Source organism: Arvicanthis niloticus, chromosome 14, assembly GCF_011762505.2.
Source record: "Arvicanthis niloticus isolate mArvNil1 chromosome 14, mArvNil1.pat.X, whole genome shotgun sequence".
In the NCBI taxonomy this organism is placed as follows: Eukaryota; Metazoa; Chordata; class Mammalia; order Rodentia; family Muridae; genus Arvicanthis; species Arvicanthis niloticus.
Window position 1 is genome coordinate 27,642,561 of NC_047671.1, and position 16,047 is coordinate 27,658,607.

Sequence of the window (16,047 nt, forward strand, 5' to 3'; positions counted from 1 at the left end):
GGACCACATGCTGTGTTCCTCCCCAATCCACACACTGAAGCCTTAACCTAATGGCATTAGGAAGTAAAGCCAGTTAAATGTTAGAGCAGCTATGATGTCTTCATTAGCTTGGTAAAGAAGACAGAGAGAACACCTGGCACCAGGTAACGGGAAGTCTGGTGGCATTCAGAAGGTTGGGGCATGGGAGAAAGAACCTTGGGAAACCCTTAGGAGCCTTGTTAAGAGAAGCCCAGTCAGGCTGGGCAAGGTGATGCACACCTTTAATCTCTCAGGACTCAGCAGACAGAGGCAGGCAGATCTCTGAGTTTGAGGTTAGCCTGATCTACAGAGGGAATTCCGGGACAGCCAGTGCTACACAAAAAAACTCTGTCTCAAAAATGAGAGACACAGAGACAGACAGAGTGACAGAGACAGACAGAGACAGAGAGAGGGGCCCTTGATACGTGGGTACAGACCTCAAAGCACGTGGGACAGGGAGAGGCGCAGGGCCACATCTCCCAAAGTACAGGAAGATTTGAATGGAAGAGGGACAAGGTCAGATTTACACACCACAGAGGCTTTGTTGTTGAGCTCTGCACCAGGGAAGCTCAAGAAGGAAACCATCTTGGGAATGAGCAGGAGATGGAAGAAATCATCAAGAAAATGCCCAGGGGTAAGAGCAGTTGAAGAGTAAACCCCGCTGGTGGAAGATGGAGGCATGGAGGTGAACCAGTGGGAAGGAGGACGTGGGTACAAGAAGACACAGGATGATCTTGAGGGCCCGGGGACCCATGCCAGAGCCTCGTGTTAGGCCAAAGTCACTAAGGGAGAAAGGATTAGAGTTTAATGCTTCCATGCAGGGCTTTGGCATCAGACCCAGAGGAATCCCGCCCTTCCACCTTTGCTTGGCTTGGAATGACTAGAACAAGATGTCTAAGATATGTCTTTCAGCTCAGTGTATAAAGTGAGACAGCTGTACCAGGTTAGAACCCATGAAATTCTGGTTTTGTGGGTCAAAAGGAATTCAGTCAATTTCATGTGGTCATTCCCCCTGAGATGTATCAGGGCGAGCACAAAGCATGGGTTTTACTAGTGCCATTGTCCTCAGTTTGTCATCACATTATCAAATTACCATTTAGGAGGACAGCTACTCTAAGAGTTCAGCTTGCTCGAGGGCACCTGAGTTGTTCTTACCTGGTCTATCCACAAGGCCTTCCAGAACTTGGCTGTGAAGCCCAGCGGCCTTCTTCCTGCCCCCTGGCTGACTTTCATGAGAAAGCACTCTAGACCTCCAATTTCCAGAACTCTGTAGAACATTGGCTCAGACACTCGCTGGGAGGCCTTTCAGCAGCATGAGAATAGTAAATAAGCAGGATCAGGCCTTTTGTCTTGGGCCACAGTCCTGGGTAAGTCACCAGGTAAGTCACTTTTCTGTCTCTCTGGATCTCTCTTTTCTCCTTTGTAAAACACTAGACCAAGAGTTGATCAACTTTGTGCAAAGGTCCCAGTGATGGACATTTTAGGTTTTGCAGAAGACATGGCCTTTATTGTATCTCTCTGTTCAGCTCCAATTGTGATGCAGGAGCAGCCATACATAATAAGAAAGCAGGGTGTGCTTGCTAGTCTTATGTCAATTTGACACATGCTAGAATTATCTGAAAGGAGGGAACTTCAATTGAGAAAATACTCCATAAGATACAGCTGTAAGGCATTTTCTTAATTAGTGATTGAAGGGGAAGAGCTCAACCTGTTATGGATGATGTCATCCCTGGGCTGGTGGTCTGGGTTCTACAAGAAAGCAGGCTGAGCAAGCCATGAGGAGCAATCCAGTAAGCAGCACCCCTCCATGGCCTCTGCATCAGCTCCTGCCTCCAGGTTCCTGCCCTGTTTTATTTCCTGATCTGACTTCTAATGCTACAGATTCACATATTTTTGGAAGTTTATGAAAATATCTTAATTTTAATTGCTGTTGACAGAAGAAAACCAGATGTAGTGATTCATGCCTATAATCCCAACACTTGGGAGACCAGGGCAGGAGGATTGTTGTGACTTCCAGGCCAGCAGAAATTATGAAGACAGCCTCAACAAATCAATCAATAAAGTCAGAAGAAAAAAGGAAATGATAATCAATTTTCTTAGTTTATCTTTCTACCAATAAAGTCATAAGATATCATTTGTATTTATTTGCTAACTAATTTTTTGATTGATTTTCATGGAGGAAGGTATCATAAAGGCAAAAGAACCCACAGCCCATAAAGTCAGAATGTAGCTCTCCCTAAAAGGATCAAATTTCACTTATGGACATAGAAACTTTAGTTTCTTTTGGTGTGAAATGATATTTTTAAAATTTCCCACCAACCACTTAAAAATATAATCAGCACCAGGCATGGTGGCACACACCTTTAATCCCAGCACTTGTAAGGTTTGAGAAAACAGATCTCTCCGTGAGTTCAAGGCCAGCCTGATATATATTGTGAGTTCCAGGCTATATAGGGCTATGTAGTAAGACCATCTCACACAAAACAAAACAAAACAAAAATCTTGAAAGTCCTATGAAATCAGGCAGCAGGCCCTACACCCTAGTCTTGAGGATGCTGAGGGCTTCCAACTCCTTGTTTGGCCACAATCAAGAAATGAGAGATAAATTTAAGAGGAGACAGAAAGGGCTTGGTATAGAGTGGGAAGTCACATCCTTGCCTCAAGAGTTGGTGGGATATCGTGGCCTTAACAGTAGGACAACAGAAGAGCCAGGCAGGGTCTGACACAGATATATGACTCAGGACACAGCAAGGAGTTCAGTGCGGATCTCAGAAAGCTCACAACATGAGCACCTTTAAGACAATCAAAGCACTCCGTGCTGATGGTTTCCTTTTGCTGAACCCAAATTCTGCAGACCAAGAGATCTTGGAAATAAGAGTTTAGAGAGTCATTACAGATGCTAGTCTGAAAAAGAAAGGGCCAGGTCCTGAGAAAAAGTCTTGCAGCTACAGGATGGGGGCAGTTAGAAGATGCCCCCAGTTCCCTAACTTCCCTATGCTTTTGGGAAAGAAGGTGCAATAACCTACCCTGGCTGCAGAGCAGAGGGGCGGGAAGACCTGGGGTAAGAGGATGCTGTGTAGAAGATGTGCTTGTCGATTCTCAGTGATGAATATGGTAACACATTGGTGGTGTTTTGTCTGGTGGTTTAGAGACAAGGATCCACCATGTGTTTAGGAAGGTGAAGTCTGACCTTCCTATTTGGTTGGTTGTTGGTGGTTTGGCTTAAACTGTTAGCCAAATAGTATCTTGTCATCTCTCCTCTCCATGTCTCATCCCTCCCTGCCTTCTAACTAACCTTCAAAGGTCTCAGAATTTTCCCTCCTCACAGATCAACTCTGAGCTAACACTTAGCACCTAGAGTTAGCGCTGACTCAAAGGATTTAAGTGTTCCGTCTCACAGACTGCCCTCCCTTCGGAAGCTGAGTCTGGATTTGTGCCCTACATTAGCCCCTCTTTGGTCTGATCTGGCTTTAATCAGTCATGGGGGGCATCCATAACATCCTTTCAGGTTCAATAATTTGCTGAATCAGCTCACAAAACTTAGGGAACACTTTGCTCATGCCTGTCATGAGTGGTCGTTAATCCAGAAGGTCTCCAAACTCCCAAGTTTAAACCATTTTATGAAAGTTTTGTCTTGTAGGCATGATAAATTAAACCATGTATCACTAGTAATTAACAGTGTAACAGTGTAACAGTAGTAACATGTGTAACTAGTAATTATCCAGGTATTCCCCTACCTCCCTAGAGGGTAGAAATGAGGCTATAAGTCTCAAGCTTCTTATAATGGGGTCTAGAAGCCAGCCCCCATTCCAAAACTATCTAGGCTCTTGCCAAGAGTAACCTCAGAAGAACAAAGGATACCATTACCACTCAGGAAAACCCAAGGCTCTTAGGTTCCCTGTGAGGAACCAAGGACAAAGACCAAATCTATATGTCGTTATATTACAGGAAATGCCACCCCAAAAGCTCCACCTACCCAACCCATGCTGTAAAGCATTCCACTTACCCCCAGCTCAGCTCCAAGAGAATCTGAAAAATAACACTATCATCGTCCCCATTGAGTTACAGAGGAAACTGAGGCACAGACTGGTGAAGTAACCTGCTAAGGTCATACCACCAATAAGTAAGAGAGCCAAGACTCAAACCCAGACTGGTTGGTACTGAGGCTCTAATTGTGTAACTGCCCCCACTCTACCCGGGTAAGAAGTGATTCTGATGAGAGATGGAAAAGCCAGTGGACAAAACTCAGATTGCCTCACACCAGTGCTTCTTGCCCAGGGAGACTCAGCACGCCTGCCACCGTCTGAAATCATTTTGATAATCTTGACTGGGGTAAAAAGTCTGCTACTGGCATCTGGTAGGGAAAGCCCATAGGACACAAGACAGGCCCACATTAAAAGCTAATTTCCCTCCCTGTCAGTGGTGCTGAGGTTGTCAAGGTCAGCTTTCTGTGTCTTCCGACCACATTCTCTGAAGGTCTCCTTAAACAGTTTTGAAAACTGTGAACCTTTTGAACACTTGAAACTATTTCATCATAGGTCCAAATATCTGCCAGGATCTGGTTGGCAATGTCTCACAAATACTGACAGCCAGAGGAAAGTATTACTTCACTCTTCGAAATCCAAAGGAGTCTGAAGAGTGTGGCAATCCAATATCAACTGTCATCATCTATGGCAGAAAAAAACAAACAAGTTTTTCTCCTTGAACTTGTATTTCCACTTGACCTCTGCAGAACTGTATCCTAGCACTGTATATACACAGATATATACATGGATATGTTTTTTAATCTGTGCACTTATGTACACACTTCAGTCTTTCCCGACCACCCTTTCATACTACAGTAACAAAATATCTTGATTAGTTTCAGTTATTTCTGATTTTTTTCCACTGACCATAAGCCTTTAAGTGTTAATTTTCCCCCCTTTGGATTAAGTCTTACAATTAGACCAAAGAACAAAATATATTATCTATTTTAATAAACAATTATTTGATACTCGAAGTCATTGATTTTGGAACTTCATCCCTGGGGATATAAGGCAGGATTTTTAAACGTTTCTCACTGCTAGACTGATGAAACTCAGCATCTGTTTTATGCGGCACTTTTCATTTTTATAAATGCCCTAGAGGTGGAAGGAGTCTCATTACAGCAAATCACCCATTCTTTGAATTTTTCTGAATTAACTGTTAAAAGTTATCTTGTGATCGCTAACCGGGTGATCCATCTGCTGACAGTTCAATTACATTCTCCTTCCATTTTGTTGTAAGCCAATGTTAGAGTCTTAACGTCTTCCATTTCTGGGATGCATGCCATGAAGACAGAACAAAAGCGCCTCAGAGGACTATTAATTACACCCCTGGCATTTCTTCAGAAGTGCTATGTTAACCCAAGATACTGAAAATGAGCAGGTACATTAAAACATTATTAATTCTAATACATCTTTTCCAGTGTTATATTTTTGTAAAGGGATTTTATCTTATAACGAGTTTCAATATTGCTTTCAATGAAACTTTGAGGCTTCAGATTTAACTCATTTAGTTTATGGAAATGCATACTGTGTGATGTCACTAGGAGCCATAGGTTCCTGCCATCAACTAAAGCAGCCACATCAGAGTCTGACCTGTAACTTTTCAATTCAGTGAGCACATTATAATGTATCCCAATGACATCTCTTTAGTCTTTCATTTGTATTTTTCCTCTCTTGTTTTTCTCATTATTTTTAATTCTAAGAGAAGTGGAGATATAGTGCAGGATAGGTGATAAGCAGTTGGATGGATGGATAGACAGACAAATAGTGTTCTGGCTTGGATCTTGAATACTTTCTAAAGGCCCACATGCCAAAGGCTTGGTCTCTAGTCCACAGCACTCTTGCCAAGTATAGATGTGGTGGATAGGAGATGGGGTTGGGTAGAAGTTGGGTCAGTTGGGGTGTGCCCTTAAAAGCTCCCATTCCTTCCTCTTTCTTTGCTTCTTAGTTACCATAAGAAGAGCAGGCCAGGCCGTCTATGGCACATGGTATGGTTATGATGTACTATGCAGTTAAAAACCCAAAGCAAGGGCCAAGTGGCCTTAGACTGAAGCATCTGAAACTGTGACTCACAGTAGAGTTTCCCTCCTCCAAGTGTCACACGGAACACTGTTTTGCATAAACAAGTGACCAGATAGATAATAACAGACTGATAGATGATAGATGAACAGTCGAGCAGGCAGGCAGACAAGCAGACAGACAGGCATGGTACTAGGTAGTAGTGTAAGTCCAAAGAGTCCTTATCTAACGTCATGAGGTTTGATCCCTTTAGCAATTTAAATATTGATATATATATATATCAGGATCTGTCACTCTCACTACTTCCTACAGATGGCCTTTGCTCTTTATTAGAGAATGGTCCCTAAACAGTGACACATACTCTGAAGAAAGTTATAGTTGCTTATTAGGACATACCTTGATCTTGCCTATGTGTTAAATAGCCAAGAACAAAATCCTCCATTTCCAATGTCTTGTTTTGCTTTTAAAATATTGCATATAATGGTGTGTAATATGGAATATATTTGGCCTTTGTCCTCAGGTCTTTGCACACAGCTCCTAAAGCCTTTAAATTTTCTAATAAGAGCTCCTTCTGATTGTACCTTATATGATGCCATTGAAGTGGCTTAGGATGGGTCTCTAGATAGCCTCGGATTGGAGCCGATTACCAGGAGGACCAAGTGATTTCAGGATTCAGTGTTATCCCTGTTCACTGACTCTAGGGAAGACTGGCTAGAGACTGAACTATGGCAAAACTTTTATCCAGGGGTAATGCTACATGCCTTTAATCTCAGCTCTCTGGAGGCAGAGGCAGGTAGATTCTGTGAGTTCCTGCAAAGCCAGCTTAGTCTGAATAGCGAGCTCCAGGTTAGCCAGGGCTACGTAGTGAGATTCTTGTCTCAGAAAAGCAACAAAACAAACAACAACCAAAAAAAGCCTTTAGAACCAGCAACAGGGTGGGCTCCTAGGCTAGTGGCCACCTGTACGGCGAGAGGGCACTTGCCTCCAGACTGTTCCCATGTACCTCTGTATGGTTATCTATCTGTAGCCATCCCATCCATACTGGCAAATGTGAGTGAGGTATTTCCCAGAGTTCTGTGAGCCATTATGGAAAATGATAGAAGTTAAGGAGGAAGTCATGAGGATGTCTGACTCATCCATCTGCGAGAAACGTGAGAAGCCCAGACATGTGAGACAAGGCAGAAACAAGGCAGAAGAATGCTCCAGGGGAGCAAAACTGGTTAGTGTGCAGCACTTACACGGGAAAGAAGGGGAAGGTTGCAGCTCTGCTGTGGAGGACTTACTTCAGCATGTGCCAAGATCCTGATTTTCACCTCCAGCAGAGAGGGGGTGGAGGGAGACAAGCGCATCTCACAGGAATGAGCCCTTAACTTGTTAGATTTGATCCTAACTCCAGGCACATAATAGTTTAGCAATAAATCGATTGTAGGATGCACAGCAAGGAACTGCAGAGAAAAAACACCTCTGCGTACCCTGTCAAGAGTATCCCTTCTGAGACTCTAGAGGAAAGTATCTTTATCAGAATATATAAACGGAGAAGGCCTGCAGCCCTTCCTCAGGCTTGTAACACGTCAATCAAAAGGGGCTTTGAAGACACACGTGTTTCTAACAGATTTCTAACATTCAGATAGTTGCTCTGTTGTGTGGCCTAGAGAATCTTGCACCTTGAGCCAAAATCCTGAAGGCAGATCAAGAAAGAGAAGAATGTGCCTTTCCTTTGTAAACTAGGAGAAGGGTGGGAACGCCTTGCCTACTAAGCCTTTGCTTTTTTTTTCAGGAAGATTAGTATTATGAAAGAGAACACTGATTACCACGCCCAGACATGTCTTGGAAGGCGTCGGGTTCCCCAGAGGATCCGTGGGCTCAGCCTAGAAACATGTTTGTTAGGCCACCTGGCTTTTACAATAAGCAGAGCTCTGTCCATGTTGTGTGTATGTTTGTTTGTTTGTTTGATTAAACATAAATGTTTGTTTGTTTGTTTAATTAAACATATCTTCAATATGATATTCCTTTGCATATTCTAGTTGATATTCCCTTGTGTGAAAACGCCATGAGTGTTTAGCCTGGGTTCTACTTGGTGGGACTGTAAGTTGTTTTCGGGCTTCCCTGGGACTAGAGATCACGTGGCAAGGACTTTGATACACCCTTTGGTGCACATGTGGGAGAATGTGTAGTGATAAAATCTTAGTTGTGGGGCTGCTGGTTCAGAGCAGAGGTAGCTGCAGTTCCTACAGTGTTACAGATTGCATGTGAAGGGTCCCTCACAAACTCATATGCTGACTGCTTAGTCCCTACGTAGTGGTCCTATCTGGGGAAGTTCTAGAAGCATTAGGAGACGGGACCTCTCTGGAGGAAGGTCACTGTGTGTCCTTGGAAGCTGTCCCTTGCTCAGAGCCCCTCCCATTCCCCACCGCTGCTTCCTGTCTTCTGTGATGTCAAGAAGCCCCTTTACCACACCTTGCCACCGCCATGGAGTTCTGCCCAAGTGCCTGGGGCTGAGCAAGAGACAACATGCAGAATATTCCCTTCCCTTTACGGTGCTTTGGAGGCAAGATCTTGCTGTCTAGCCAGGGCTTGCCTCAAATGTATTAAGTAGACCAGACTGGCCTTGAACTTGCTGCAATCCCATCTCTGCCTCCCAAGTCTGGGATTAAAGCCATACTCTCCTTGCCTTTAAGTTTTTCTCTCAGCTGGCTTGGTCAAAGCCACTCAAAAGAAAGTAGAACAGAAAATTGGTACCAGGAGTGAGGGCATTGTTGTATCTGCCTGAAAATGTCATCGTTAAGCCTTTGGAGCTGGTTTGGGAGAGGCATTTAAGTTTGGAGAAGCAGGATAGTAAGCCTGGGTTTCGGTCAGCAAAGCACAGTGGGAGATTCTGAAGACCACAGAGGACCACAGTGCTGATAAAAGCATGGGCAATCCAGAGGGCTCACAGCTTTCAAGGTGGAAGTGAGGGCTCTATTAGGAATTGGGTTGTAAGTCATCTGCATTCTGTATGACAAATACCTTGTCCATACTTTGTATTCTGAGATGGAGGCTGGATTTAAAGGTCTAATTAATTTGGTGGAGGGAATGTCCAGAGAACATACATACTATTCAGCTTGTGGCACAGATAATGCTGGATGCTTTTATCCAGGTTGAGAGTGAGCACTGGGAACCCAAAGAAGCAGGAAGATTTGAAAGTGTGCAGTCTGGCCAGAAAAAGAATGGATAGAAACCCGTGGACACGGAGGATGTGGTTGTTGACGAGGGTGGCAATATCCCAAAGCCACAATGAAAACAAAAGCAAGCAGAAGCCACGTACTTTTCCCTGAGACAATAGGAAAAATCACCTTGAGTTACCTCAAAACTGCTCGCCCTACCCCGAATACCCAGTTTTATCTCAACTGGAAAGTTGCTTTCAGAAGATAGCTAAGATGTTCTCTCAAGTTTGGGGTCACAGCTTCACAGATAGTAGTGCCCCACTGTCCTCTGTAAAGATTATACCTATTTACCCTCCCAGCACCGTGAAGGACACGCCCACTCCCTTCACTCTGGCCAACACACTGATGTCTTTGCCAAGAGGAGAGGTAGAACCCCACCTCTCATTGTACTTCTGTTCCATACTCCTCTGTGCACAGTCTGGGCTCCACCATCTTTGTTTACAGTCCGCTGTGGTTCCTTTTTCTGGCAATAGGCTCTGTGTGCCTTTTGTCCTTTTTTCTGGTGACTTAGCCTTTTTCTTGAATTGTATTGGCATTTACTGGGGAAATTGTCTGCTTTTCTGTTAGAAGCAATTTAAATACTTTCCCTCAGCCTGTCACTCACTTGAATTTTGTCTTTGGTTTTGTGTGTGCGTTGTGTGGAGATTCTTAATTTTCCAATACTCAAATTCATCCAGTCTTTTTTTTTTTTTTTTTTTTTTTTTTTTAATAGCTTATGAATGTTGGGTCACACTTAGAAAAACTTATTCTGAAATTATTATTCCTTTTCATTCTCCCATTACCTTCCCCCCATTATTTAAAAATTCTTGGTTTCATCTGGAATTTACTTTGATATCAAAGATGGTGCTACCCATCAGAATGACAGAGGAGTCTAACTTTGCAGCCACCCCGATTTCCCAAGGTCATGTACTAAGGTATGCCTTTCTCTCCTGATAGGAAATTCTCTTTTAGAACATGTAGTCCTTCAAAGTAGAATTGCCCCATTAATATCAGCACCGACTCATGTTTAGGAATAAACTGCCCTATTATCCTTCTGTTTGAGAGTTTTCTGGCTCTTCTGTGCAGGGGGACGAGTGGGGACATGTGAATGCCACAGCACTAGAGGGGACGTTAAACGATACCTTTCTGGACTCAGGTCTTGCCTTCTACATAGCGGAAGCAAGGTGTCTCTTGACTGCATACTCCGGGGTAGCTCGTCCATGAACTGGTGAATGAATGATTTCCTTGTCTCTGCCACCCTTCCACCACTGGAGTGCTGAGATTACAGATGCTAAAAGTATGTGTGCATCTGTGTATTCATGTGGACGTAGGTACATGTGTATGTGTGTATATGCATCTGTGTGTATCCAGAAGGCAGCGAACAACCTTGCACGCTGCTTTCAGGAGCAATCTACCTTGCTTTTTGAGACTGGGTCTCTCATTGGCTTTGAGCTCAACAAGGCTTGGCTGAATGGCCAATGAGTGCTAGAGAACCACCTAGCTCCATTGGGCGCTCCACTATGTCTAGCTTTGTTATGTGGTTCCTGGACTCTAACTCAGGTCCTTATGCTTGCACCCTGTCATCAGCACATATTTGTTCAAAGCTTGAACACTGTATCACTTTGCTAGTCAAATCCTAGATTTTATCATTAACATGCTTCAAATATTATGCTCTCTGTATGCAGTTATATAAAATAATGACAACATATGGGCTTGCGTTTTCAGTGCTAAAATAAAAGTTAAATATTCCGCGCAGCTTGTGCCATTCCATTTGGATACAGCCTCATGTTTTCAAATGTGGGTGACCTCTAAGCAGCAAGCGTACCAGGGTTCTGTTGAAAGCAGTAAGAGCTATGGGTGCAGCCTCCGCCTGCCAGCCCCCCAGGCTGAAGAGTGTTAACCCTGCCTTGACTCACATCACAATTTCCTTCCGTGTCTGCTCCAGCATCATGTACTGGGTCCACTCCTGGGCACTCTCATATGTCTTTGACTGATCCACAATCTTCTGGAACATTGTCCTTTTCCTGAAAGACACACCAGTTTGGTAAGGAGGTCAAGTACAGTGGGGCAGCAAGCAGCTCAGTGGTGGCTCACGCCTTTAATCCCAGCACTTGGGAGGAAGAGGCAGGAGGATTTCTGAGTTCGAGGCCAGCCTGGTCTACAGATTGAGTTCCAGGACAGCCAGGACTACACAGAGAAACCCTGTCTTGAAAAAAACAAAAAGAAAAACAAACAAACAAAAAAAAAACCAAAACAACATGGAAAAAACTCTAGCCTTGAAATAAAGACTAGGTTCTAGACTAGATGTCAGTGATCTATGTGTTTAGGGAATCTGTTTCCCTCTAAGATGAGTGTAAGAATATCTTCCTTACAAGGACAATGTGTTGGGCCTGAAGCAGAACAAACATCAATATGAACTATTGTATTTGCTACAATAGCCATTGCCACTATTAAAGATTTACTTATTTATTTTATGTATGTGAGTATTCCATTGCTGTCTTCAGACACCCCAGAAGAGGGCATCAGATCCCATTACAGATGGTTGTGAGCCACCATGTGGTTGCTGGTAATTGAACTCAGGACCTCTGGAAGAGCAGTCAGTGTTCTTAACCGCTCTCTCCAGCCCCTCCCCAACCCCACCCCACCCCCTGCATTGCTAATATTAAAGTGAGGACATTATTAAATGAGGAGAAATACCCACTTGAAGTATAAGGCCAGGTCTGTGGCAATGATTGCAATGTCCATCATGTGGATGGCATGCTCATGCTGCCGGCGATTCAGGTTCTGAAAGATATTCAGGCTCTAAAAAAAGAATTAGACCAAGTTTGAGAGATGGTGCTGGTGGTAATGTCACTCTTCTTCTGGTGGCCACCAGAAGTGATGGCAGACAATGACAGCCTCAGCCAATGGCAAGAAGGCTGCCTGCCAGATGGGCATCACCTTACCTCATCTCTCAGCAGTGTTTTGCCAAACTCCAAATGATGCCTTTCCAAGATGGAGGACCCATGGAGCTTGGCCAGGGGGTTCTGTGATCTAAGTGAGAGAAAGCGACAGACAGACAGACAGAGAGACAGACTAAATGTGAATATCAACATAGAATGGGTAAGATGGAGACTAAAGACGTTCTAAACCCAGTCCTGCTATCTCCTAATTCTGTAGGCAGATGCCGAAGGAGAAGGAGCAAGAAGGATCTTGCACAGAATAAAAACGGAGCAGGAGAAGATGAGGAGCAGATGTCAAACATCCTAACTTTGTCTTTCCCTTTCTTCTTAAGTGACTAAGAGCCCCTGGGTCATGGATCTTTTAGACACAAGTATATGCAAAACCACAGTTTTTAGAAAGCTGTTTATCCCCTGTTCGTTCTCTCTCTCTCTCTCTCTCTCTCTCTCTCTCTCTCTCTCTCTCTCTCACACACACACACACACACACACACACACATACACACACACACATACACACACCACTGGGCCATGTGTTGAACATAGCTGAGTTTTAGGGAAATTCCCATGAGAAAAAAAATGTTTGTTCTTTTTTTTTTTAAATTCAGTAAATTTATAATGCTTATAAATTATGCTTTAAACTTATAATGCTATGCTTAGCACTCAGAGTCCTATAGTGTAAAACATAACATGATACTTGGAGCAGCTGAGGATAGGGAGAAGATATGGAGAAGAATGAATTCCGGTGCTCAGAGTGTCTTACAGGTCACGGGCCTGAGTGGGATCCCGGTGTTCTCACATAAGATGAGTGAGCCGTTTAGTTTTCTCATGTGTCACTTTGACACAAGCCAGGGTCATCTGGGAAGAAGGAATCTCAACTGAGAAAAATGCCTCCATCAGGTTGGCCTGTAGGCATGTCTGTGGGGCCTTTTCTTGATCATTGATTAATGTGGGAGGGTCCAGCCACTGGGGATAGCGCCATCATAGGCAGGTGGTCCTGGGAGGGATAAGAAAGGTAGCTGACTGGAAGCTTCAGGAGTAAGCCAGTAAGCCGAGCCCTTCGAGTTCCTGCCTTGAAGTTCCTGCCCTGCATCCCCTCAGTAATGGACTATAACCCTTTTCTCCTCCATCTTGCTTTTGGTCATGGTGTCCTTCTTTTTTTGTTTTGTTTTGTTTTGGTTTGGTTTGTTTTGGGTTGGTTTTTCGAGACAAGGTTTCTCTGTGTAGCCCTGGCTGTCCTGGAACTCACTCTGTAGACCAGGCTAGCCTCGAACTCAGAAATCCTCCTGCCTCTGCCTCCCAAGTGCTGGGATTAAAGGCGTGCACCACCACCGCCCGGCTCATGGTGTCTTTCATGGCACCAGAAACTTAATTAAGACATTGAGGTAACACCTGTGCTCTACCCGAGCTCAAAGCCTATCATAAGGTTTCAGTGAGACCATGCTTCAAGGACAATGCCTCAGAGGTCAACTGGAGTATAAATTTGGTTAGGATGCAGGATGCCTTGGTCGTCGTCGTCGTCTTCTTCTTCTTCTTCTTCTTCTTCTTCTTCTTCTTCTTCTTCTTCTTCTTCTTCTTCTTCTTCTTCTTCTCCTTCTCCTTCTCCTTCTCCTTCTCCTTCTCCTCCTCCTCCTCCTCCTCCTCCTCCTCCTCCTCCTCCTCCTCCTCTTCTTCTTCCTCCTCTTCCTCCTCCTCCTTCTCCTTCTCCTTCTCCTTCTTTTTAATGGAACTCATGATCTCCCACCAGGAACATTACAAATGCAAGGCGAATGAATGAACTTTTACAATTACTAACCTGGTAGCTCAAATTAGTTCCACACATAAGACAGAGAACGGGAGGGACATCATTCTATTGCTACAATAACAAACCATCACTGACTTAGTGGTGTAAAACAATAAACTGCACCTTCTTTTAGCTCTGGAGTTCAGATAGCTAATGTGGGTCCCAGGGTGTGCTCCTCTTCGAGGCCCTGGAGGAGAGAGTCTGTCTCTGGGTCCCTTCCCTCTTCTGGAGCCCACTCACACCCCTTGCTGGTAGGCCCTTCTAACATCTTCAAAGACAGCAGATAGAATCGTACCTTTTACTAACTTCCTGCCTCCTCCTCCCCAGGACCCTTGGGACTGTAGGAGCCCTGCACATCATCCTGGTTTACATCCCAAGCTTCTGGACTTAATCACAATGGAAAAAGTCCCCTTCTGAATGTCAGTCAACATCTATGGGTTCCTGGATTTGGGTTATGGTCATTTTCAGGAAATTGTCACTTCTTTTACTATAGGACTGAACCTAGACCCTAGAGCAAGAGAAATGGAGGCTCCGACAGTGGGGCTTTCTCTGGTAAGTCGGTCTGGGGATAGTGAAGAGCTGGGTAATGGATCTGGCTGGGGGATAGAGGAGTGGGGCCTGACTCACTTCATCTGGTAGAGGTTGTTGGTGCCTCTGTGGTCGATGTCATGACAGAAGGCAGCAGTGACCATGGCCAAGGCCTCCAGATCAGTGAAGTACCTCTTCAGCTTTCCTGTCTGGAAGGATATTAGAAGTCTAAGCCACTAACATTTAGTAGAATGGAAGCAAGGCAGAAAGACAGGTGGACAGGGCAAGACTGGGATACACGTAAGTCTGCTTGCTTGTTTTAGTTCCTTACATAGTATCTCAAGTATCCCAGGCCTGCCTAGAACTCATTTTAAAATTTCTGCATGCTCTTTCTGTGTCTCTCTCTCTCATGTGTGTGTTCATGTATACACACACACACACACATGCATACATGTGCATGCTCACCTGTGTACCTGTATGTGCCACAACACATACATGGAGGTCAAAGGACAACTTTTGAAATCTGGCCATAACACCACACACAGGCACATGTGTACACGCACATACCCTTGCACCCAACATACACAAACTACACACATATACATACCACACACACATACCACACTGCATGCACATACACACTATATATATACCACACACACACTCACACACACCCTACACTGCACATACACACATACACACTCACCAGGTTGCACATACATACCTACCACAAAAATACCACATACAGACACAGGCACATACATACACACACACACACACACACACACACACACACACACACACGTACACGCACACAGTATGCAGGGAGGGAAGAAAGGAGAGAAGAAGGGAGGAGATGGGATGGAAAGGAAAGAAAATGAAAAAAAAAGAAAGCCAAATTTAAGATAGCTGTAATTGTCTCTTTCTGGTGGCCTGCCAGAACTCCTGCTTCCAAGTCTTAGTGCTTAGGCATTGCTAGGCCTGAGGGGAAGGAATGTAGATAAGGAACCGACCCCAGCAGGAAGCTGCAGAACAACCTATCTGGAGATATACTTTTGATGAGATATAATGGTCCCTGAAATTTCTGAGTCAAAAATATTGACACAAACATACCAAGGCCACTCAAAGACATTGTAGCAATGTTTGCCCTAGTTAAAAAAAAATTAAAAACCAGCCTTCATATCCAACATTAGGGTGTTGGAAAAGAAACGTAATTACAGTCAGCCTCTGTATTAACGGGCTTGATGTCTGTGGATCTAACCAGCTGTGGATCCAAAGGATATTTTTAAATTGTCTTCTAGAGGAGTGAGGATGTAGCCCAATAGAGTACTTGCCTCGAATATATGAAGCCCTGGGTCCCACCCCCAGCACTGTTTAAACCAAGGATGGTGTCATACCCTCTAATCCCAGCACTCAGAAGGTAGAAGCAAGAGAATCAGAAGCTTAAGGTCATCTTGGCCTACACAGAGAGTTCGAGGCCAGCTTGGGCTACATGAATCCTGTTTTTAAAAAATTATGCTTATACCAACATTTTTTTTGTTGCTATTCTCTAA

General features: G+C 44.2%; 1 protein-coding gene across 1 annotated transcript in view; it reads right to left on the minus strand.

The window, feature by feature from the left end:
• Positions 1-16,047, minus strand: part of Pde6a (phosphodiesterase 6A) — a 65,146-nt gene that overhangs the window by 11,309 nt on the left and 37,790 nt on the right. The window contains exons 14-17 of the mRNA XM_034517824.2: positions 14,594-14,703; positions 12,190-12,277; positions 11,946-12,046; positions 11,161-11,268 (exon numbers count right to left, since the gene is read on the minus strand). Coding sequence (XP_034373715.1) covers positions 11,161-11,268; positions 11,946-12,046; positions 12,190-12,277; positions 14,594-14,703 — 407 coding nt within the window. The remainder of the gene's footprint in view (positions 1-11,160; positions 11,269-11,945; positions 12,047-12,189; positions 12,278-14,593; positions 14,704-16,047) is intronic.